Below are 24279 nucleotides of genomic sequence, written 5' to 3' on the forward strand. Positions count from 1 at the left end.
CTCTCCTCTATGGTCAGGGGCACGGGGCACCCCCCTCCACAGTCAGCCCTAGGTTGCTTCCGGAAGTAAAGCGGCCACCCCTTGCTCTGCTTCCGCGGGGGTCGGGCGAGGGCCGACGTCCGGATGGGTCCTGGGATCAACACGGTGGTAAGCCCCAGCGCGGCGGGGGGACAGCAAGGGGGTGGCCCGGGCTCGCCCTCCGGCGGGGTGTGGAGGACGGGCGTGGGGGGCGAGGTCCGAGGCGCGCGGGACCTTCCTTACTCAGGCCCGGGTCCTGTTCACCCGCTGTTCTTGCCTCGAGGCACAGCCCCGCTGGCCAACTTCCCCATCCCTTTTCGAGAACCCCACGTCGGCACGGCGGATCGCTGGGCCTCGCCTGTGCCCCCTCGGGGGTCGGCGTCAGCCTGTAGCTTCAGAGGCTCACCAAGGAGAGAGGGAGGGGGCGTCGCTTCCATATACCTTGGAAGGGGACGACCCGGTGCAGCCTGCGACAGTGCGTCCAGATTGATTAGGTTCCTCATAGAAGTCAGGCTGGGCTTCAAGTCTAATTGACAAGGCCCTTCCTACCCCAAGGCCGAACGATTGCCCCCTTTTTAAAATAGGGTAACGGACTCGCAGAAAGGCGAAAGTGCAACCGCGCAGTCATGCTGGGGATAGGCTAGAACCCGGCTCTAGTGATTCCCAACTCAGGGGCAGAAATCTGAACTTGTGCAAAAGGGAGTTTTCTTTAAAACAAACAAACAAACAAAACGGCAAATGAGAGGCTGTGGGTCTAACTGGGAATCTTTGGCAGAGGCGCCCGCCCTCCTACTGTGGTGGAGAGGAGAAAGTGAGAGCCCAGAGGCTGTCCTGCCCTCAGCTGTCGCCGTTGGGTCCTCCCGGCTGAAACCCATTGGTCGGTCCATTGGGGATGGTCTTGATGTCACACTCGGAAAGGCCTATAGGAAGGAGCTGTACTCTCTTCTCCAGGCACAACCCAGAGCCCACGCAGAGTACACGTGCGGATTGGGTTGTTTGGTTTATTTTTGGGCTGTTTTGTAAACAGCCAGACTAGGAGTAGGATGCTTCTGCATTTCCTGCCTATCTCAATAAACCTGATGGGAAACGATACTTCTCCAGGGCATTTCTTTTTTCTTTCCTTTTTTTTTTTTAAGATCCCGCCCTTCGTCCTCCCATTACTTACATAGCTGGCACTCAGTTAATGCAACTATTATTCTATTAATAATACCAATCGACCATACAGTAGACTCTTTTTGAGTATCTGTGCATAGCGTTTGTCACTTATAAATGGGAAATAAGAGGCTCAGGGAGAGTAAATGTGACCTGGTTTGGAACTCGGGTCTTTCTCATTGCTAAGACCATTCTGATTCAACTACACCTGCCTCTCCAGGGAAACTGTAGTCTTTGAGATGAGGAAACATGCACAAATAAAAGTTACACTAATTCACAGAGGCAGGAAGGATTAATTTGGGTGTAAGGGGAGTTAGTCGTTAGAGACTTTCAAGTGACAGTTGATTTGGATCTTGTCAGTTGGACACTTTTGACCCAGAGATGATGTGGAGCTGTGTTACAGATGGAGGGAACAGTGTGATATGGAAAAATAGCCAAGGAATAGGAATTAATAGGTGAGACAGAGTGTGAATACGTATTAAGGGATAATCATAATAATAGTAATAGCTAATATTTACATTGTACTTACTATGTGCCAGGTACTCTTCTGAGTGCTATACACGTTAATTCATTTAATTAACAATCGTAAAGATACTATGAATATACCTATTATACATGTGAGGAAACCGAGGCACAGGGATTGAATGATTTGGCTAAGCTCACACAACTAATAATTGGTGGAACTTGGATTTGAACTCAATCATTCTGGCTCCAGAATTTGTACTCTTAAAAAGTTGTGTTGATTGCTAGCAGGCCATAAAGATGCTTAAATGACAAGCTTACAACTATGGGTTTTAATTCTCATATTGGGGAGAGTCAGATTTTTGTGGATTTGATTTTCGTCTACAAATTTCTAGAGCCCAGCTTTGTGCCAGCTACTCTCAGTTACCATGATAGAATTCTGTGGCTTGGTTCCTGACCTCAGGGAGCTCAGAATTTGGTTGGAGAGGAAAAAAACTCAAAACTGTTCAAAAAATGTAAGAGACAGTTAAACCTGAGGAGGATACATCAGTTTACAATAGTTAAGGTTTGAGTTACTGGTAACCACCAATAGTTTTTAATCATTTTCTGAGTTATTGGACATCTACAGCATTTAATACAGGGTAGGTCACTTTATATATGTTACATAACAAATGAAAAAGACAGTCTCTGGAGAGAGCCAGGACACCCTTATCAGTGTGTTCTCATCTTGCCCACCACTCCCAGGCCGTAAATCACTGGATCTCAAAGTTCAGGCAGCAAATCAACATCCCGTGAGCCAGCTACCTTTGCCCTGGTAATTTCTGACCCTGTTCAGCAGGAAAATCTGTCTATTTGCAATTGGGAAAGCAAGATTTTTATGGTAAGAGCCTGGAAATGCTCCTCTGGTATTAATAGTGGTGTCCCCAGAGGTGGACTTGGGTGCCAGAAATGTGGGTGCTTCCAACCACCCTCACCCCCATTTCTATTGTGAATGTTTCTGCTTATTTATCTCATGGAACAGCATACTCACCCTATTAACACTGGTGTTCATGTTCCGAGATACAGTGTCGTCAGATTCTAGTTTGTCCTCTCTCATTCGGATTGCTCAGCTTTGCGGTAGCTGTTCTATGATGTGGCCTAGATGATAAAGGAGCAAATCAGCCATTGAACTAATAACTGTTCTTGATTACGCTACTGGGATGATGCAGTGTTATGAGAACAGGCTTTAAGTTAGACCAGGAATTAGAACCTGGCTCTGTCCTATATTAAGTAGGCCTCTATTTTCTCATCTGTAAAACACACATGATAGTAGTAATTATCCCATAGAATTGTGCTTTTCACATTATACAAGCTCAGTAAATATTAGCAATTGTTATTCTCTTTTGTAATGAGAAGAAATAGCCTAAGTAGAGGTCCATATAAAGCCAAAACCTTTTTATTCTTTGTAAACATCTTTGCTAAGAAATGGTTGAGATCATATTTTTCAGGCTGGAATCCCAGTGAATTAGCCCTTCAAAGGCTTATTCCAAAAACATTAGCTATATACCAGTCACAATAAATGTCTTTTTGAATGAAGAGGTAGAACCATAATTATATACCACTGAACAAAGCAGTTTGAAGATTATGATTTCTAAAGAGTTAACAATCATTACATAATGAGATCTTAATAAGCTAAGATATAAAAATTCTTAACCTAAAGTCAGAATTCATGCATTCTTCTTTGATAAACTCAGTAAAAATTATTGTATTAACTGACTTTCTTAAATGTTAGTTGGGTGACTAAAGGATCAAACAGGTACCAGCAGTGCCACCACCTCCTCCCAGGTACTAGCTCTCTGGTTAAATCCATAGGTAAGTACTTGACCAAGTGAGACAAACAACTTTGCTTGCAAGGGAGAAGTAGACAGGTTAATTCCAGGTCCTTTAGTTATACAGAATTAATTATTGGGAGATTGTGTCTGGCCCTCATCTTTTCTTCATAGATTTTTTCAGATAACTATATATGTCACGTATTTCATTGGAAAAACAAAGAGGTTGTGGTGATAGATATCTTAGAATTGCCCAAGTCCTTGGAGACGGTAATTATTTCCTATCAGTTGTGCCAACTATACAGGTTATTCGTATATGTGTATTCATGTCATATTTCATATACTAATGCTTTCTAAGATTTTATGCCATTTCTTGACACTTAAATTTTAGAGATGGTGTATTCCTCAGAAAGTAATCTCTCTCTGGTGTATTAAAAGTTACATTGGTGAGATGTTGGAACAGGTTGTTGATTACATGGCATGGGCATGAGAACAAGAACTTTAGGGATTCCTCACTTGTATGGATTGGGAAGTGTCACCCATCTGGGACATGATGTGGAAGAAGGAACATTTACTGAACACTTCCTGTGTGCCAGAGCCTAATACATGTATCCTCTTAATGCTCATGATTGCCCTGTGAGATGGGTAGTAGTTACCTCATTCCTTGCATATACTAATGTGAGACTTGGAGGGAATGAGTAATTTCTCCATGATCTCATGGCTCATAAAGAGTGGAGCTGGAACTTGGAACCTATCTTCTGATTTTAAAACTGAGGAACATTATACTGTCTCTCAGAATCAGGAAGTAAATAATACCTACAAAAAATTAAAATAAGTGTCTTAAAGGCCTTGTACGAAATATTTGATTCATAGACAAGCCCACAGACTCTCACAGTATTCATTTGGACCTAAGTCTCTGGGCATATGATGACAATAAAGCCAACTTAGAATTTTTAGATTCAATCCCTGCTTCAGGTTCACCCAGAGCCTTTCACACACACAATCTGCTGAACAGGGTTCTATCTCTGGCATCTGAGTCTAAAGCAGAATAGAAGCAGTAATTTAAAAAGTTGTACAACACCTCATAGGCAGTTACTTTCTCAACAATGGTAAGTAACAACCTGACAGCAAATCAAGAAACAGGAAACTGTAAACTGACGCAACTCAAAAAGCCTAAGGCCAGTTAACCTAAAAACATCACTCATCAATAGACTCTGAAGGCATTACCTTATGGGACAGGGCAAGAAAACTCAAATAACCCCAGGGGCCAGGCAAATAACAGAAATGAGGAAACCAGGTGGGTGAGGACTGTAGCATACCAAAGCCCATCTTGCCCTGAAGAGGGTAGCTACTGAGTTACTCAGCTTAAGCTGACTCTTGTCACGTGAAATGATGACAGCTCACTGTTGCCAGATCTTCTGAGTTTTTTCGGTAGAAGCCAGGAAACTAGGTTTTTATGTGAAACGTGATTTTTAAGAATACTGGCACCAAATTCAAAAGAAAAAAGAAGGAAAAGAAAGAAGAAAGAAAGAGAAAGGAAAGAAGAGGGGGCAGAGGAAGAGAAAGGCCATGTGAAAGAAAGCCTGCTTGCAGGCCGGATACTGCCACAGCGCAGTGGTGGCTGCCGGTGTTGAGATTGTCCCTGGACACGGGGGATGGGTGTTTACAAGGATAACGCTGCATCACTCTGGGGAGGCTCACCTGCATCCCTTGAAGCACTCTAGGAAGCAGAGGGGTATAGTACATCAAGAAAGCCTTTATCTCAGTAGAAAAACAGTTCTTAACCTTATTTGGGTCTCGATTCCCTTTGAGAGTCTAATAAAAACTGGAGATTTCCTTCAGGAAAATGCTAGTATTACACACTCATATGCACAAACTCAAGTTTAGCATATAATTTCATAATATGCATAGACCTCTCGAAGCACCTCTACGGACATCAATTGAAGACCTAACTTTTTTTCAGAACTCACACAGTTCCCAGAGGTTTTGCTGTACTCTTCAATTCTGTGGTGTTCAGCCTGTTGTTTTAAACTTGTCTCTGCAGTTTTGTAGACTTCCAAATTCAGGCATTCTTCACATTGGTTTTGAACTAGATAATTAACATTTGTAATTTCATGGATTATTAAACATGTCAACCAATGGTCATTGAAGCCAATTCAACACAATCAGGAACCCCCAATTTGGTGGTGAAGAAGGAAATTTTATTCAGTGCGAATAGCTCCATTGTGATACAGCACTGCTGTGAGAACAGCACGACTGTGGAAAAGCTTGGTAATGTTACAGCTCAGTTACAAAGCAGCATAGCTGTGGAACAGCACTGCTGCCCGCTAGACAGTTCTGCTCTGGTCTGGTTCAGTCCACCATGCTCTGCACCGCTCTGCTCCATTCTGCTCTGGTGAGACCTTTTCAATGTTTCAGCTCCAGCCAGGGAAACAGTCTTTGGTGGAAAGAGAAAGTGCATTCTCTGAGCTGGAGGGTGGCTGACTTGCATAGAGGTCTCTGTCCCCTGGTCCTTGATTGGTTCATCCTCATACAAATGAGGACTCCAAATCCTCACAGTTTGGTTGGTCCAAAAGGCACTGTCCTGATTGGTCAATGGAGCCACTGATTAGTTGGTGAAGATGCTGATAGGATTATAGTTGCACAGCTCCAATAGGATGGGGAACGTCTCAGTCCTATTGGTTGAAATAGGATCCCACTTGATAAAGGCTGGCTCAGGTGGCAGACACATATGCAAAAAGGTAGTTCAGTGCAGGAGGCAGGCAGCTTAGCACAGGCTTCTCCCTGAAGCGGTTTGCATGAGAGGCTCCTGTATAGAAGTGGCTGCTAGGCTATATTTTTAAAATTTGAGCCCAGTTAGCTACCAGGAGCCCTTCTTAGTAGGCATTTCCTTTCTCAGAGTACACAAACATAAACCACAGTATATCCATGTGAACAGGGCACTGGTGGTGAGAATGGAGTGACTCTCCTTGCCCCAATTTTGACCAAGTTCCCCCAGCCTTCCCTGAGGCTTTTGAGACAAGGGGAAAAGCCCAGGAGGCTTCAGCAGTATTCTAATGCCTGCTTACTTGTGAAGGAGCTCAGAAAGAGCCAGCGAATCTTCTCACAGCCCCACATGCTGATGAGTGTGCCAAGTTTGTAGAGAACAGCTGTAAATATCCTCAGGAACACTGGGCCTTATCCTCAAAGAGGCCTTTAATCATTGCCAGTGCAGAAAGGTGTGCTTACCCAAGTCAGAACACCACAGCTTGAAACTTAAGTGTCTGAGCTAGATTTTATCACTGAAGAGGCAGTTTCATCTTCTAAAAGAACTGAGTTCTTTAATGGAAATAACCCAAATACATACAGACAAATAGCAGAAAAGATCAACTAAATTTAAGATGTGTATTCTTTCTCTGTTAGCTTTCACATTTTGAATTTAGAGCAAAATAAAACTAGCAAAATTCCTAAGATGTAATCAAAGTCCATGCAGTTTCTGGTTTGTTAAAGACAATTATAAAACAGAGTTAGTGGCCATCTCAGCCTTTCAAAATACGACTTATAAAATACACTTTTGATGTTAGTGTGTGGTTTGTCTTCTCTCATGAAAAATAAGTTTTCAGATCCAGTAAGCCAGGAACTAGTGGTGCATTCTAGTTTTATTGTTCTGTTGTTCTTTGTGAGGGGGGTGTGGCGGGGGGGAGGTATGTTCTCATTTTAAAAAGCTAATTTGTGAGAAGTTAACTTGGATGTACATTATTGTTTCTCTACAAATGACTCTGAAATCCATAGACTTGGCTTCATTTTTAACTCCCATCTACAGTTTTGCATCTCTAGCTGCTCACTGGATAGTTATACTTGGAAGTCTTGTCATCACCTCAAATTCAACTTTCCTAAAATTCAACTAACCTTTTGAGATTGGCTCCATTTGTTTACAGTGACCCATTTCTATCAGATGTATTGTTCTCCTTCCCTAATTCTGAAACCTAGCCAGCATCTCTGATCTTTTTCTCTAGTCACCAAAGCCCATGAATTATTTTTTAAAACATATCTTGGATTGCTTGATCGCTTTGTCACCTTTCATTTCTTTGCCATTTTCGTTTTTGCCACCTTAGTCCCAGAGGGCGTAACACTCACTTATAACTTCTCCCAGCCTACGCCCTCCTTTTGGATGAGATTTATCAACTTCAAGCACAGATTTGCTGATCTCATTGCCTCTGAAACCTTTATGTGCTCCCATCAGCCCATTTGTCATTAACGGGGCATGAAAACACTGAGAGCAGCACCTAAGTTAGACCCATCTTTTCTGACCCCTTACACAGCCCTCACTCCTCTGACACAATCAAGATGTGGTGATGAACATATCTAAAGGGCCTGCCCAGTGTCTAGGCTCATAGGGGATGTTCAATAAATACTAATTGTTCAATTATTACTTCCTTGGATAATACTCTCCACATGGTAGTTCTTTAATCACTATTAGCCAAATAAAGGAATTTCTTTATCAAAATGATTCCTTTCTCCAAAAACCTATATAACATCTCCCAATTCCTGAAGCAATTTGAAGAGATTGCTCAAAGGAAAGCACTTAGAAATTTTTTAAATGTTCTTAAACATACAATGAACAAATATGATTATAAAAAATAATTTAGAATTTGTCATTAAGAACATTTACTTAGAGTCCTTCTTCCAAAAAGAAGTTTTTAATGGGCCTGCAGAAGGTGGTTCCCTTCTTTATTATGATCTGTTATTGTGAATAACTTTTAAATACATATTAAAATTTTTAACTTATTTTATGTTTAATCTTTTAAATTTATATCTATCTTTAATGAGTACTGGATGAGGAATCTCTATTCCACTTTTATACTAACTATAAAATTTAGTTGTGTATATTCTGAGTGGAAAAATCTTCCATTGATGTTAGGCCAAAAGGAATATGATATATTTTTTACAATTTTATATATGTATTTTACAATTATAATATCATACATCTTCCTTAAGAACAACTTGGTAAATACAGAAAACCACAACCAGAACAATCATGACCTTCTCCTAACAACACAGCCACTACTAATACTTTATTGTATTTTCTTCTAGTCTTTGTTTATAGATTTGCTTGTTTAAAATAGAGTGTTAACATGTGCTGTGTAAAATTTTTCACCCTATAAAAGGTGATAAAATTCTCTTATCAGTACTTTTGGAAACCAGGTAATTGTTACCATTTATGGTTTACTTACCATATGCCAGGATCGGTACTAGGCACTTTGCTTGCATCCTTTTATTCCATTCTAAAAATCTCCCAATGGACACCTGAAGCAAATATTGGTATAACTTTGAATATAATATTGAATGTTAACTGAATTCTTTAATGGAAATAACTCAATAATCTATAATCTATTATTTAAAAAATAGATTGAGTCAGTGATACAAATATGAAGAGTGACCCATATTTGGGGGTTAATATGGACTCTTCTGCTCTTCAACTGATCATAAAAATTCTTGGACTCTTAAACAAAACCCTCGCAATTGAGGGAAATATTATTACCACCCCCATTCATACCTGAGAAAGCTGAGACTCAAAAGAGGTCTGGACCCCACAGCTGGCAAAGGGCTGGGGTGGGGAAGAACCCAGGCAGCCCAGCCCTGAGACCAGTGTTCTTAACCACTGTGCCTACAAAGCATAAACTGTTAGCTGTTCACTGTGTTACCAGCGTGGGTGATAGAGAGTGATTTACTCTTTTTCCCTTCACAATAGCAAGACTGAGAAACTCTTACCCACCAGTGCCTTTACTCTGATCCTGGGAATAGTATGAATAGTCATTTCTTAGCCCCTGTTTTACACCACGCACCATCCTTACCACTTTACTTTCACTGTCTCTAATCCTCACAAGCAGCCTGGAAGTGTTTTATACTGTTATCACCATTTCACAGTTGAGGAAACAAGGCCCAGAGAGCTCAAGTAACTTATGAACAGTCACAGAACTAGTGAGTTGGGGAGTGGAGATTCGAACTCCATGGTATTTTCCATCATACTGCCTTGCAGTGAAGAAGACCCCAAGGCCCAGATGAGAATAAGAAGAGAACAGCCCTTTGCCATTTGCATATTAGTGACAGTAGCATGTTTCTGCGGCACCAAATTGGCCACATCCAGAGGACACGAGAAGCATGTTTGAGTTAATATGGGAGAGAGGGGAACACTGAGCCGAGGGAGGTTGACTGGCACAGGGCACCTAGAAAACAAGGCTTCGGTCATGTCCTAGAACTGCTCTTGTGACGACCCCTAAAATCAAATTTTTGTAAAATACCTTATGGGAAATCAGATTTGTTTGGATAAAATGTGTTATTTACTTGAAATACATATGTTACTGTCAACTCCAAACATTTTACAGGAAGCTGGTATATTGAAAATCACATACATCAAAAGGATTTTAGAAATTTAATTGAAGAAACTGAAGCTAGAAAAATTACATTTTCAGAAGAAGTTCATGAAAAAGATCTAGAATTCTCCACACTGTATCCCAAGTCTATTGAACTTTCCACTATACTATTGCTTTACCTAATTTTCAAAATATGACAAATAGGCTAGAAAGAAATTTAGTAATATTTATCTGGTTTTTGGAATGTGAATTTTTAGAAATCATATTTGTTACATTTAAAAATCAGCTTTAATAGAATGGCTGTAATCTCAAATACCTACTAAGCTATTTGTCTTATTTCTGTTGCTATCTCTTTTTTCTAGGTTTAATGATGCTTTACAGCAGTATTCTAAGTCCGAAATTTTCTATGCCCGTGGATCCTAGAATTTGCTAAGAGATGGAGGAGTCTCAACAAAATGATCCAAACACAATGACCCTTAAGAAAGATGACCCTCTCAAGAGCATCAGCCCTCAGATTTCTGTTAGCGAATTTTCTTGCCATTGCTGTTACGACATCCTGATTAACCCCACCACCTTGAACTGTGGGCACAGCTTCTGCCGGCACTGCCTAGCTTTGTGGTGGGCTTCTTCAAAGAAAACAGAGTGTCCAGAATGCAGAGAAAAATGGGAAGGTTTCCCCAAAGTTAATATTCTCCTCAGGTAATGTTCAGTCTGTATTGGTAGCACATACAACTTGTTCAGTGTGGTCCCTCTTAATGGTGCAGTCATGTTTGAAAGGCCGGAGGCTAGATCTGCTGGAATGTGAATCAGGGAGCTCAAGGACCTGAAAATCCAGACTCCCTTCCTCATAGGTGACTATGATTTGTTTATTGTTTATTATAAATGAATGAAAGAAATTCTGGTTATCAGACCATTGCTTTTAATCCTTTGCCATAGAATAAACTTTTTACTGATTTGTATCCACTGAGAACACTCTAGGTCTAATAGAGAAAATGATACAATTCTCGATAGCTGATTTAATGCTGATTTTCATAACCTTTGACTAAACTCTGTTGCAGTTATCACATTAATAGAGGTAGGTTCTTATGCATAGCATCACACAAGAAATGGCAAGACTTTTCAGATAGATTATTCCATTCATAATATTCGTAATGTTCAAAACTCTTTGGGAATGTTGCTTATTGTGAGGTTTTTGAGGCTAAATTCCTGATCTTCTGTTCTCTTGATATCAACAGGGTATCAGAAAGTTACATGAAACATTAACCCAACATTCTCTTTTCCACAGGAGATGTAATCACAAATGCTTTGCTCTTACCTGTCAGTCTTATTTTAATTGAAGAAACTGAAGTGTTTCTTACTGTTATCATAATCTTAAATTGAAGGAGGGTTCTCTGTGTGTAACTGAAAATGAAAAGAACCCTTCAGTATGACCTGATGGTTGGTCTTTCTCTTACTACTGAACTTTTTCCTTTTTATGAATTTTTAGTAATGTAAGCAATACATATATATATTCATTTGTTTACATTCTTTTTAAAATAGTGGAATGTTACTGATAAAGCTAAAGACCCCTTTGGCCCCTCACCCATCTTAGAATCCTTCCTTTTCCCCACGGTAACATCAGTTATGACTTTTTTTTCAGTTTTTTTTTTCAGTTGTGATTTTTTTTTCAGGTTTAAAAAATATATTTTTATACACATAGGTCCTAGTAGGAAATGCAAACATGTTCTCGCATGAGTGGTGTTCTATCTGTATGGTTCTAAAGTTTACTATTTTCATTCAACAATATGTATGTCTTAAATTTCTCCACTTTGATAGACAGTGATAGTAAATTCATGTTTAAAACTACGTGGTATTTAATTGTATGAATATACCATGTTTTATTTAGCTGTTAACCTAACAGGGGACATGTAGGTTGTTTCTCACTTTTTGCTGTTACCAGCAGGGCCATCCTTCTGTAGTACTTGTATATTATTAAATGTTGACTATTAGTTTTATTTGGTCCTTTAAACATTGTAAGTGAATTCAGTTAAACAACTCTCTTGTGATTTTTTTCTGTTCTCTATAGGGATGCCATTGAAAAATTATTTCCTGATGCCATTAGAATGCGATTTGAAGACATTCAACAGAATAATGACGTAGTCCAGAGTCTTGCAGCCTTTCAGAAATATGGAAATGATCAGATTCCTGTAGCTCCCAACACAGGCCGAGTGAATCAGCAGAGAGGAGGGGGATTCTTTTCTGGAGTACTCACAGCTTTAACTGGTGTGGCAGTAAGTTTATTGCTCTTTCTCTATCCCTCATACTCTCATGGTTTCCACTGAAGTCAGTTTTGTTGAAACACACCTAAACGACATAACTGCATGTGGTAATTCACTGCACACACTGAAATCTGCTGGGTTGTATGATTCTTTGGGGATGTTACTCAAGTAGAGAACATAATATTCAGAGCCCTGTAAATGTTAGTTAGCTTTATCCCATTTTATCTTCTTCATAAGCTGTGCAATAGGCACCGTTGTTATTTCCATTTTAGAGTTAAGGAAACATGTGCAAAAAGGTGTTAGAACTGGAATTCGGGACCATGTCTGCCTTGATGGCAGAGTCTTAAGCACAGCACTTTACTAACTTCCAATGTAGAGACTGTTTCCTTTTTAAGTTCCACACTACAGAAATCTAAATGTTAAAAATTTTCCAATAGAAAAGAGACATGAGATCTGTTGGCCAGGTTGCTGGGGTCAAGGGCGCAGTGTTCCTAGGTGTCCGGCAGTGAGTCTTGCTCCTGTCTCTGTTCCCTCAGGGCCCCGCAGTCAGCAGACAAGAGCCTGCTCTCCAGTGCTCTGGGAGTGGCGTTGCCCTGCTTCTGTGTACAGACTTGGCTCCATTCCCTTCAAGCTCAGCCTCTTCCCTTCCCTGCCCACATTCACATATTTAGAAACTGGCATCTCGGACCTTTCTGTGTCTTTAAGGTCCCTGTCACTTTTCCCCAGGTGGTCCTGCTCGTGTATCACTGGAGTAGCAGAGAATCTGAACATGACCTCCTGGTCCACAAAGCTGTGGCCAAATGGACAGCGGAAGAAGTTGTCCTCTGGCTGGAGCAGCTGGGCCCTTGGGCCTCTCTCTACAGAGACAGGTTTTTATCTGAAAGAGTAAATGGAAGGTGAGGAGCAAAATCTTTGATACATCACAGACATTTTTTAAACAGTTTTATTGAGATAATCCACATGCCAGAAAATTCACCCTTTGAAAGTGTGCAGTCACTGGTTTTTATTATACTCTCAGATATGTGCAGTGTCATCACAATCTAGTTTTAGAACATTTTATCATCCCTGAAAAGAAAGCTCTTACTCTTTAGCAGTCAGTCCTCATTTTTTCTCCTCCCTCAGCCTCGGGCACCACCATTCTACTTTCTGTCTCTATGAATTTGCCTATTCAGAGTATTTCATATAAATGGAATCATACAATATGTGTGAGCTTGTGTGTCTGGCTTTTTCATTTAGCATCATGTTTTCAAGGTTCATTCAAGTTGTAGCATGTATCAGTGCTTCATTCATTTTAATGGCTGAATAATATTTCATTCTGTGGCTACACCACATTTTATTTATCCATTATTCAGTTGATGGACATTTGGGTTAATTCCATTTGGGGGCTCTTATGAGCAATGCTGCTATGATCATTTGTATACCAAGTTTTTGTGTGGACACATATTTTCAGTAATCCATTGCAGTGGAATTGCTGGGTCATGTAGTAACTCTATGTTTAACTTTCCAAAGAACTGTCAAACTATTTTCCAAAGAAACCATACCATTTTATGTCAGTGACATTTTAATTTATTGCTTCCTGATTATAAAAGTAACATTTATTATTTATTTAAAAAGTAATATAGAACTAAAGGATAGTAAAAGTGAAATACCCTGGTAATACTACTCTTCAGAGAAACCAGTGTTATCATCTTGCTGGACACCTTTTCAGATTTTTTTCAATGTTTATACAGACATACACATAGAAATGTGCATTATTTATTTAAACTGAAAATACGGTTGTACACAGCAGATCTGTTTTATGTACGTATGTATGTATACATGGTAAAGTCCATTTAATTGATCTCCATGAATACATATTCGGGTTGTTTCCTTTTTCCTCTTCTAGACACAGTTCCATACAAAATTGCAGCAAGTGCCTGAAGGAACTCATTGGTATGAGGAACTCACTAATCCTTGGGCTCCGGGGAGGCCTGCTTCTGCCTGTCACCAAGCCCCTGCACCCTCCAGAGGACCTCCCGTCCTTGGAGGGACTGCAGAGATGTTACTTAGAACACCATGCAGTGCTGAGAGTACGTTCTCTCCTCTCCGCTTGTTTCAGACTCAGAGCCCACTCACTGCCAGTCTGCCTGGCTGCCCCACCTGCCACCCCAGTCGCTTTTCGCACTGAACTGAGCTTTCAACATTTGACTCTCCTTTGGGGAAACACAATGCTCCCACTTAAACTGTTTTTTTGCAAGAATTAGCACATGTGCACATACAGAGCCACTCATACACACAACCAGTCACACACACCCCAGAATTGTGGTTTAAAAAAATTCTCTACCTAGTTAATACAGTATATCTTTGCATAACTATCTTCCTTCTAGGGGATAGGAATTTCTGGGTAAAAGGGAATATTTCTTTACCACTTTAATAAATATTACTAAATTACCCACAAAGGGACTTCATTGTATACTCCTCCAGCTGTGCTTGCGTGGTCTCCATCTGTCAGTGCACAGGGATGTTTTTAACGAGTCACTGTGGAAGTGGATTTGTGTTTTCTGATAGTTTTCTGATGAAAGGGAACAGAAGAGATCTACAGTTATTTTTATTAAATCACTACCCTGAAACAGCTACTCTTAATGTCATAATGTTTTACTGGATTTCTTTCCAATTTTTTTTCTAGACGCACACACTTAAAAAAATAGAGTAATGTGTGAGAGGTCAGAGTGTATAGCTGAAAGATCAAAGGTTAGGAGCAGAGCAGACCTGGGTGTGCCTTGGGTGAGTCACTTTATTTTTCTAAGCCAGTTTTCTCATCCACAAAATGGGCATAAGGCCACCTATAGTATTGTTAAATGGATCAGTGATGATTTATGAAAGTATTTTCAGAAAGTCACTGGCAAATAGTAAGTAGTCAATTGTTTGCTATCATTAATATTATTTCATATATGAAGTAACCTACCTCAAAGTTAAAATATTTGTGTTATAAGATGGAACTCTTAACTGTGGAAAATTTGCTTCCAGTATATAATCTCAAAAGAAACCTTCTGTCCCCTCCCCCACCACAGATTGCTTTTAACTTTAACAGAGGAAGAATTTGCAAGGGCGCCATACACCATAGAAAATGGCAGCCACAGAAGAGCCATCCTCATGGAACTGGAGCGTGTCAAAGCACTAGGCGTGAAGCCCCCCCAAAATCTCTGGGAATATAAGGTGAACTCTTTATGTTTTTAATTGAAAAAAGTATAGAAAACAATCTAGCAATCATCTGCATGCCCACTACCTAAGAAAACATCACAGACATGATTGAAGCCCCCGCCTCCTTACCCTGTCTAGAGGTCCACGCTCCTGCAGCTGGGCTGCGCATCCTTCCCAGGCCTGTTTTCTATCTGAATTACGGATACGTATCCGCAAGCACTAGGAGCATTGTTGTATAAGTTTTCAACCTTAACATAAGAGGCATGCACTGAGCCTATCCTCTGCAAGTAGTAGCCTTTATCTCTGCGGCACAGTCCACTCTTTTTCTCTTGTGTGCAGTATTCACATTGCACAGGGACATGGCAGTTTATGCCTTTTCTTGTTGATGAAACAGGTTGTTTCCATTTTTGCTGTTAGAAATCGTGCTGCTGTGGACATTTTTTTTTGGAAGTGCCCACGCTCACATATAAGAGTTTCTTGAATAGGGTTACGAGGTCCTAAATAATGCACATCTTCGACTTGACTAGATATTGGTAAATTGCTCAACATGACTGCACCTATTGGTTCTCCTTCACAGAGAGGAATTTGCAAATACGGTACTGTAAAACGAATACTCTATTTTTTATTTGTTATAGAATATTTGGAATATTCCAACTTATACCTAAAAAAGACATCATGGAGTAAAATAAATAAATATAAATAACCAGTAAGTTTATGGGGGGGAATGCCCACTCAAAATTCAAGTAGTGCAAATTAAAACAACCAAATGGCATATTTTCACCTATAATATTGTCAAGGATGAAAACATTTAAAATACGAGGAAAGAGGCACTCATGTTTTGCAGATCATACATCTCTTTGGAGAGCAATTTGTCAATAACTATAAAACTTTAAATCCCACCTACTCTTCATTCTGCATTTAGAGCACAGGCAGCATAGCACCGTGATGAAGAGCAGGGCCTGGGAGCCTGACTGCCGGGGCTCCTCCAGGACACACTGGCTGTGGGAACAGCAGCAAGTACCCAGGCTTTGCGGTGCCTATTTCTCCTCAGTGAGTGACCTCAGAGAGTTATTGTGAGAACTGAATGTTTGAGCCACAGACAGTCTTTGAACAAGGTGTTCACCACAGCATCGTTGGTAATAGCAGCACATGGAAAACAACCTGAGTGCCCGTTATTAGGAACAGGTGAAATAAATATGGCACATCCATATGTGTAATCATTACAAAAGGAGGTGATTCTGGGGATGCTAATAAGGAAGGATGCCCACATTGTGGTGTTAACTGAAGATAAAGCATATTGGAAAATACACACATTTGAATGTACGTATGTATGTATATGTTTGCAGATACATAGAAAATTTTGAGGAGGACACAAACTTAACATTATGTTTTCATCTGGGGATTGAGAGTTGGATGGGAGGGAGAATAGTATATCACTTAACACATTTCTGTACCATTGGGGAAAAAATATGTTTACTATATACTTGTATTACTTTAAAACTAAAGAAACACTGGTCTCAAAAAATTTGAAGAATGGGCATGGAGTTTCTAAGTAGAAAGTATGTTGTTTTTCTTATTGTTTTTTAATTTTAAAAATCCCTACTTTTTTTATGTATATAAATGATTAGTTTTGTTAATACGGTCAGACTCTTTTCATAGCCAATATTAATCCTATGGTGGGTTTTAATATCTGGGGGAACATTTTTGGGTCACATATCCAAACAATTACCCTCTATTTATAATATGAAATAGTATCTTAATATTAACCAGAGTGAATGGGAGGGAACATGATTCTGGTCCTGGTATAAAAGCAAGCAGAATCTTAGCCTGTTCCTTGAGATCTGTTACCAGCCCCTCTCAAGGGTGGCCATTTGACGATTAAGAGTCCCTCTCCAGCCCTAGTGTCTAGTGCAGGGCCTCCTGAATGCCACTATTCTCAATAGACATGAGAAAGACAGCTCCCCACTGTAGTGCTGTGGTCATAAACCTCCCTGGGTGGTTGGCTTCTCCTCTTTATCTGATCGGAAGTAGCCAAGAGTTGGAATATTTTGATCCAGCTGACTCCAGACCTACAAATATATAACTTGGTCATCTACTTTCTCATGGTTAGTACTATGATGTGGCTGGATGCAGTCAGACTTTTTTTCTGGGACCTTTGTTCCTTTAGAATATCATACTCAGTGGGAGCAGTATCACCACAAGGCCATTGGTTCTTGGGGGGTGAAAAAGTCTTAGCTACTATAAAGATTTGTGGCCCTCCAAAAGACCACAGTATATAAACAGACACACAGCATTATTTGTGGTATTGATATTTCATTGGAGTGGAGAGGAATTACGAAAAAATGTTTTTAAAAGGCTCCTTAAGGAGTGATAATGAAAAAAATCGGTAGATGCTGCTTTAGAATGAATAGCTGCTCCCACATATATCTGTCTCACCTAAGTTAGGGCACAAAGATATTTTTAGAACTTAGATTTTTTTAAAAAAAAACTATTAGTTTGGAAAATTTCACACATATACAAAAGCAGGAAAAAAATCTGCCATCTACCCATCCCAGAGACAGCAACTTAGGGCCATGTTTATTTCAACAATACGCTCATCTACTCCCTCCCTGATTATTTTGAAAATTTGAGATACCTAATTTTTCATAGTAAATATCTCAGTGTGAATCTTTAAAAAGTAAAGACTTTTTTGAAAAGACAAAACATCCTCCAAATTAATAGTAATTCTCTGATATTGTCAAATAACTTGTCAGTATTTAAAAATCCCCCATCTCTTTTTTTTTTTAGTTGATTTGTTCTAACTAGCATCCAAACAGGGTCCCCATTTGGTTGCTATGTCTCCTAAGTGTCTTTTTTATTTTATTTTAATTTTTATTTTACTTTACTTTGTTTTATTATCCTTAGTCTCTTTTCATCTATAAATTCTCCCTCCTTCTTTTTGTTACCCTGCATTTATTGAAGAAACCAGATCATTTTTTCCTGTAGTTTACCCACATCTTGAATTTTGCTGATTCTCTGTGGTGTCACCCAGCAGGTCCCTTTGTCCCCTGCATATCCTGTAATCTAGTAGTTAGATCTAGAAACTTGCTTTGGTTTCAGTGTGGTATGTTGGCAAGATTACCTCATGGGTGTTTCCTTTCATGAAGAGGCTCGTGATGTACACTTGTCTTCTTCTGATGGTTGCAGCCACTATGATCACTGATTTTTGGATCCATTAGTTCATCAGGGGTTGCAAAATGGTGATATTGTAATTCTGTAATTTCTTCCTCATTCGTTAGCTGAACTACATCTAAAAAAAAGAGAAAAAATTTCCCTCAACAACCATTTTGATTACCCTAAATACAGTTTATACCAGAAAGGCAGGTTAAGTGCTTGAGTGCTTGATTCTTTCCCTTTATTTACCAGATTCAGAATAATGATTTGGCTCCCTATTATCCTCCAAAGGTGACCAGTTTCTTTAGGATCATTATTAATTGAGGATTTTCACATTTGTGATGTGTTTGAATACATTTCAGTAATTATGCTCAAATTGTCCCATCTTTTTTAAGGAGACTCCTCATTTTCCGAGTCCATTTTTTAAATTTAACTTTTGAATTGAGTTATAATGTACTTGCTAGTGAATCCTTTTGACATGACCTCATTAGTCTTTGATACTTTCCTTTCTCACATGACAAGGTGTTCAAGTTACTCCTGTACCTTTCCTGCCCCAGACCTGGAATCATTCATTCCACAAGTTGGACCTTTTTAAAAAATCTTTTACTATAGAAAACTTTAGGTGTATATAAAAATAGAGGAAAGAGTGTACTCATACCCAGCATCAATGAGCATCAATTCATGGGCATTCTTATTTCATCTGTACCCCTCCACCCACTCCCCACACCCTCCGTCCTGAGGTTCTATTAAAGCGCAACCAAACGTCATATTATTTCACTGGTGTAATTTGCTTTTCTCTAAGGACTAACAATATTGAGCATCTTTTCACAAGCTTATTTGCCATCCTTATATTTTCTTTGGTGCAGTGTCCAGTCATATCTTTTGCCCATTTCATTTGATGCTTAGAAGCACCAAGTAAGTTGAATCATTTTACAGTTACTTTTATATTCAGGAAAAATATAAATACACATGCATTGCAGCAAAATTTAAAAAGTACGAAAAATGAAAATAAATTGCCCATAATTCCACCTAAGATTCAAAAATGCAATCTTAACATTGTATTTTGCTCTGTTTTCTTCTAGACAATTTTCTATGCATAACTGAAATAGTCCTTTTGTTGATATATTCATTCCACAAATGTTTGTTGACATCTCGTGTGACCGACATGCTCCTCTAGGAAAGGGATCTCAGCCCTGAATGAGGCCTTGCTTTCCTGGCACTGGACACTGTTGAGATCGGATCACTACACATCTCTTTTTCACCTAACATTTTATCATAAACATTATCCAAAATGTCTCATATTCATTTTTCAATAGTTAAATATCTACTGTAACTTCATTACTTAGGTCATCGATTTTACTTTTTCTCTATTACGTACAATGTGATGCTAAACATTTGTACATAAAGCCTTATGCATTTCAGGTTATTTTTATTGAGTAGTGCCCACTAATAGACTGGTAAAATTAAATGTTTTTAAGACTGATAAATTTTACACAATTGCTTTACAAGGTTGTGTTCTACAAGTAGTGCCTAGGAGTATGCTTCTCATCCATCTTCCCCTCCCCAGCCTTGGAGAGAGATTGGATCTTTATATAACGTAGCCCCAAGATTTATTACTTAGCCTCTTCTTTTGTTTATTCAAACCACACAAAAAAAGGCTGATGGCAAAGGGCTTGAGGCTGCAGAAGGAGCATGGGTGGGAACTGGCCACTTTGGTTGTAATGTGGCCTTGCACCTACCTCACCCACTGCAGGCTGTGAACCCGGGCAGGTCCCTGTTCCTGCTGTATGCTCTCAAGAGTTCCCCCAGACTCGGCCTGCTGTACCTCTACCTGTTTGACTACACGGACACCTTCCTACCTTTCATCCATACCATCTGCCCTCTGCAAGAAGACAGCTCTGAGGAAGACATCATCGCCAAGCTTCTGGTAGGTCTGCAGAGTGCCTTAAATAAATTATTCTACCATTTCTCAATGTGGTATGGAACTGGAGACATAGCTGTAACCTATCATGGAAGAGCAAGCAACACCAGCTTTTCATTTGAATTTTGCAAGGAGAGCCCCTACAAAATATAAAGCAGGAACTTCCCTGCTCCCAGAAGCCTATTTTGTCTCCTGTATCGCATAGCAAGAAGTGCTGCCCTCTGATCTTGAAATATTTAGGGGGGAAAAAACCCCTAGCATGCTTTTGTTATAAAAGTTGATAGCATAGGTCCAGATTACCTGAGGGTTAGACTTATGGGCCTGTCAGCTTGATAATAAGTATCTTAATAAGTTCTCCGAAGAATGATTACTTGTCTGGTAGGCAGGGGTAGTATCCATTCTGTTGGCCTCTGAACAGTAAGCCGTCCTCCAGCTCACTGATGGGAGCTGTAATGCCACCTGACCACTGGGCCCTTGGCAGGGATGGTTACCCCGCCACCACCCTACCCCCACCCCACCCCCGCCCCCACACCTCTTGGTTCTTCAGTTCGACCCATGGATTCCTTCAGAATTGTTGGTGTATCTCATTGACTCAGGGTGATTTCTGTGTCTAGTTGGTTTTTTGATGAGGGCATATTGTCCTTTCCATTGCTTCTCTCAGAGAAATCCCTCTGATCTATTTATATCAAAAAGGCACATGGATATAGGAATTGCCATATATGATCCACATTCCACTGACCTTTCCACTTGAACAAGCCCCAACAGCCCTTGCCTGCTCACCAGGCTGATGTGTTTCTTCGAAGATCCAGTATCTTTTCCATTGTGCACAGTCTTGTTGAGCTCCCATTAGCCTTCTGGATGCCTGTGAGTTAATTAAATACTGCTGTTAATCCTCTTTCTATCTGTAATTAAAGTTGTTTTTTTTTAATTTTCCCAAAAAACTTCTTTTTCAAGGTGTGTGTTTAATTTTCCCATGACCTACTGTCATTCTACCATAGCTTAGATGTTGAATTTAGGAAAGTGAGCTACCTATACAGTGATGAAGAAATTAAAAACTGGTTAATTTCAATTCATTTCAATCTCATTATTTTTAACTCCTGCTTAGATTTTTCATTTCTGAGCTTCCACAATTACAGAACAAGAGTCTCAATTCTACCTCTTTATTAACATTTATCCAATGTAACAATTATTCAAGGTGAGTCGATGGATGGAAATTTCACTTTAGATTGTTGTGTTTTTAATAAATGTAAAACTCCCTGGGATAACCACCATATTTTGTCCAGAAGTCAGTCCTCATAATTTTTCGTGTCCATTTTTATTTATTTTTATTTGTTGTTTGTATGTTATTCTTAAAGGATCTTAGAGAGCCCACATGGAAGCAGTGGAGAGAATTCCTTGTGAAATACTCCTTCCTTCCGTACCAGCTGATTGCTGAATTTGCTTGGGACTGGCTGGAGGTCCATTATTGGACGTCACGGTTTCTCATCGTCAATGCCATGTTACTCTCAGTTCTGGAATTATTCTCCTTTTGGAGGATCTGGTCAAGAAGTGAACTAAAGTAAGTGTATTTTTATATTGGAGATGGTTGGAGCAACAGGGCCTGGAAAAGGCATCCTCACGCTCTGGTTTAGAAACACCCACTTAAGCAGCAAATAGGAAAAAAATCTTTATTTTGTGGGGTGGGGAGGTTTCCGTGGTGCTCATTGTTAAAGTGTTTCCCCACATATCTTATCCCCACATAATAATCTACCATATAATTCCTGGGGGTGGAGGGTGCGCATGAAGGATGTTAACAATTAAGGAATAAAACAACCAGAAAAAGAAGTTACTTGATAGAAAACAGCATTCTGGTAGGGCATAAAGAGATCTGGTGAGGAATTGTAGGCATGAGTTCTGATCCTCTGCCACCAACTGCAACAGTAGTAACTTTTCTGGATTAATGCATAAAATGGAGAGTTGGGCTAGAAGGTCAGAGTCAGGAATCATGGTTGCAAGTGACAGAAACCAACCTAAACTGGCTTCCCTTAAAAGGGAAATGCCCAGTTAAGACTTCCTGCATGGCTGGTCCCGGAGACCCAAATGCTGTCATCAGGACTGACTCTCCCCTCTCGCAGCTCTGTTCTTTGCCTGTTGTTTGGCCTCAGGCAGCTGTCTTTTTTGTGGGGGCACTTGATCATTCCAGGCACAGATCTTAGCAGCTGAGCAACCCTTGTGGAAGGAGAGCACTTCTATCCCTGTAGAACTTGTGAAAGTTTCGGGGCTCACACACCTTTGCCCTGGCCCGGACTTGGTCACGTACCCACCGGAACCCATCACACTGTGCAGGGGTATGCAGGGCTCTTCTTGTTCAGGTTCAAGGTGTGCACTCATCCCTCCAACAAATGGCTGGCTTCAACCCCACCAAACCACATGGGAAAGAACAGGGGAAAGAAGCCCCCCCAAAGGAAAACTCAGAAGGTGTTTCCAGAAGAAAAGGGGATGGCTGCTGGGCAGGCAGAAGTAACACATCACTGCACCAGCATCCTTGCAGCCTGAAACATCCAGTGACTCGATGGCTTCTTGGCCTCATCCATTAGGAGCAGCCTTATAAATAGTGCTGAGAACCAAATAAGAATCTCCCTCATTTCCTTAAATTCAGTGAACTCATTCATTCATGCACAGTTAATTGAGCCCCTACTCTGCCCCTGGCTCTCTGCTAAGTACTACAGTTCTTTTGGTAGACAGTCCATACTCTGAAGGCCAACAGCCTAGCAGAGAAAATAAGTATGTTAATTATATCCAGATTTGACACAGCAACGAAGCAGATGGGGTTGGGGCGGTAATGGGGATGTCTCACTTTGTGCGGGGACTGCCCTGAGGAAGTACTATCTAGGCTTCATCCTGGGAGCTGATGATGGGTTGTTATGTCTCGGACATGGAGACAGAAAACAAGGTCTTTGCAGCACAGGGACCGGACTCTGCACTGGGAAATGGCCCAGGGTCTGAGCACTCTGGTGTCATCATTAGGATTGCCATCATGGTTCCAGCTCTCAAACACTTCTCTTCTTTTTTAGGACTGTGCCTCAGAGGATGTGGAGCCATTTTTGGAAAGTATCAACACAGGGGCTTTTTGTGGCCATGTTTTGGCCCCTCATTCCTCAGTTTGTTTGCAACTGTTTGTTTTACTGGGCCCTGTACTTTAACCCAATTATTAACATCGATCTCGTGGTCAAGGAAGTCCGACGGCTGGAAACCCAAGTGTTGTGACTGGCACTGCCCAGGCTCTGAAGGACTCTTCCAGCCTCCCTGATGGCTGAGCTTTGATGCTTAAATGAAGCAGGGGAGGGAGTGGACTTCCTATTTTCTTCCCCTAGTAAACAAGGTGCTGCTTTGTCTGTCAAAGGCTACAACCAGGTCCTCTCTCCTTCTGCCTGTGGCATTGTGGCAGCAGGGACTGACATCCCAGAGCAGGGCAGACATAGAAGCAGCACCTCCCACCTGGCCACCTTGCTCACAGGAACTTGGGAGGCCCAGTCCATGACAGCTTGCAAGGACCCAGGGTCTTCAGAGGACATGGTATGGGCGACATCAGAAGGCTGCCACATCAGCAGTCCCTCTTGCCCTAACCTCTGACTGACATAGGCTCCCAGGGCAAGTGAGAGTCCTGCGACAGCCCAAAACCAGGCTCGTTGGGGCCTGCCCTATCCTCTAAGTCAAGTTTAGGAAAATGGGAGAAGGTTTTTGTCATAGGTATAGACAGTTACACACAAAAAATACAGAGGTAAAAACAGAGTCCAATTGACAATTCTATCTTTTGAAGAGTTGCTAGGTTTTAGAATTAAACATTAAAGGATTCAGTTTGAGAATAGAATGATGGGTAGACTCGACACTGTTTCCGACTTGTAATCACTGAAAGTTTGGATCTCTCTCTGAGGGGGGGATTGAGTGGGATGTCAGGCAATAAATGGAAAGTAATTCACACCAGGCTGAGCTGC

General features: G+C 40.5%; 1 protein-coding gene across 1 annotated transcript; it reads left to right on the forward strand.

Annotated features, from left to right (window-relative positions):
- BFAR (bifunctional apoptosis regulator) lies at positions 1–24279 on the forward strand. The gene is made up of 8 exons (XM_039885388.1): positions 1–147; positions 10156–10492; positions 11859–12063; positions 12778–12947; positions 15102–15246; positions 20138–20311; positions 21661–21863; positions 23359–24279. Exons 2-8 carry the CDS (start codon positions 10230–10232, stop codon positions 23549–23551), a joined length of 1353 nt encoding a protein of 450 aa, XP_039741322.1. The 5' UTR covers positions 1–147; positions 10156–10229; the 3' UTR covers positions 23552–24279.

This window comes from Pteropus medius, unplaced genomic scaffold, assembly GCF_902729225.1.
Source record: "Pteropus medius unplaced genomic scaffold, Ma_sr-lr_union100, whole genome shotgun sequence".
Lineage (NCBI taxonomy): Eukaryota > Metazoa > Chordata > Mammalia > Chiroptera > Pteropodidae > Pteropus > Pteropus medius.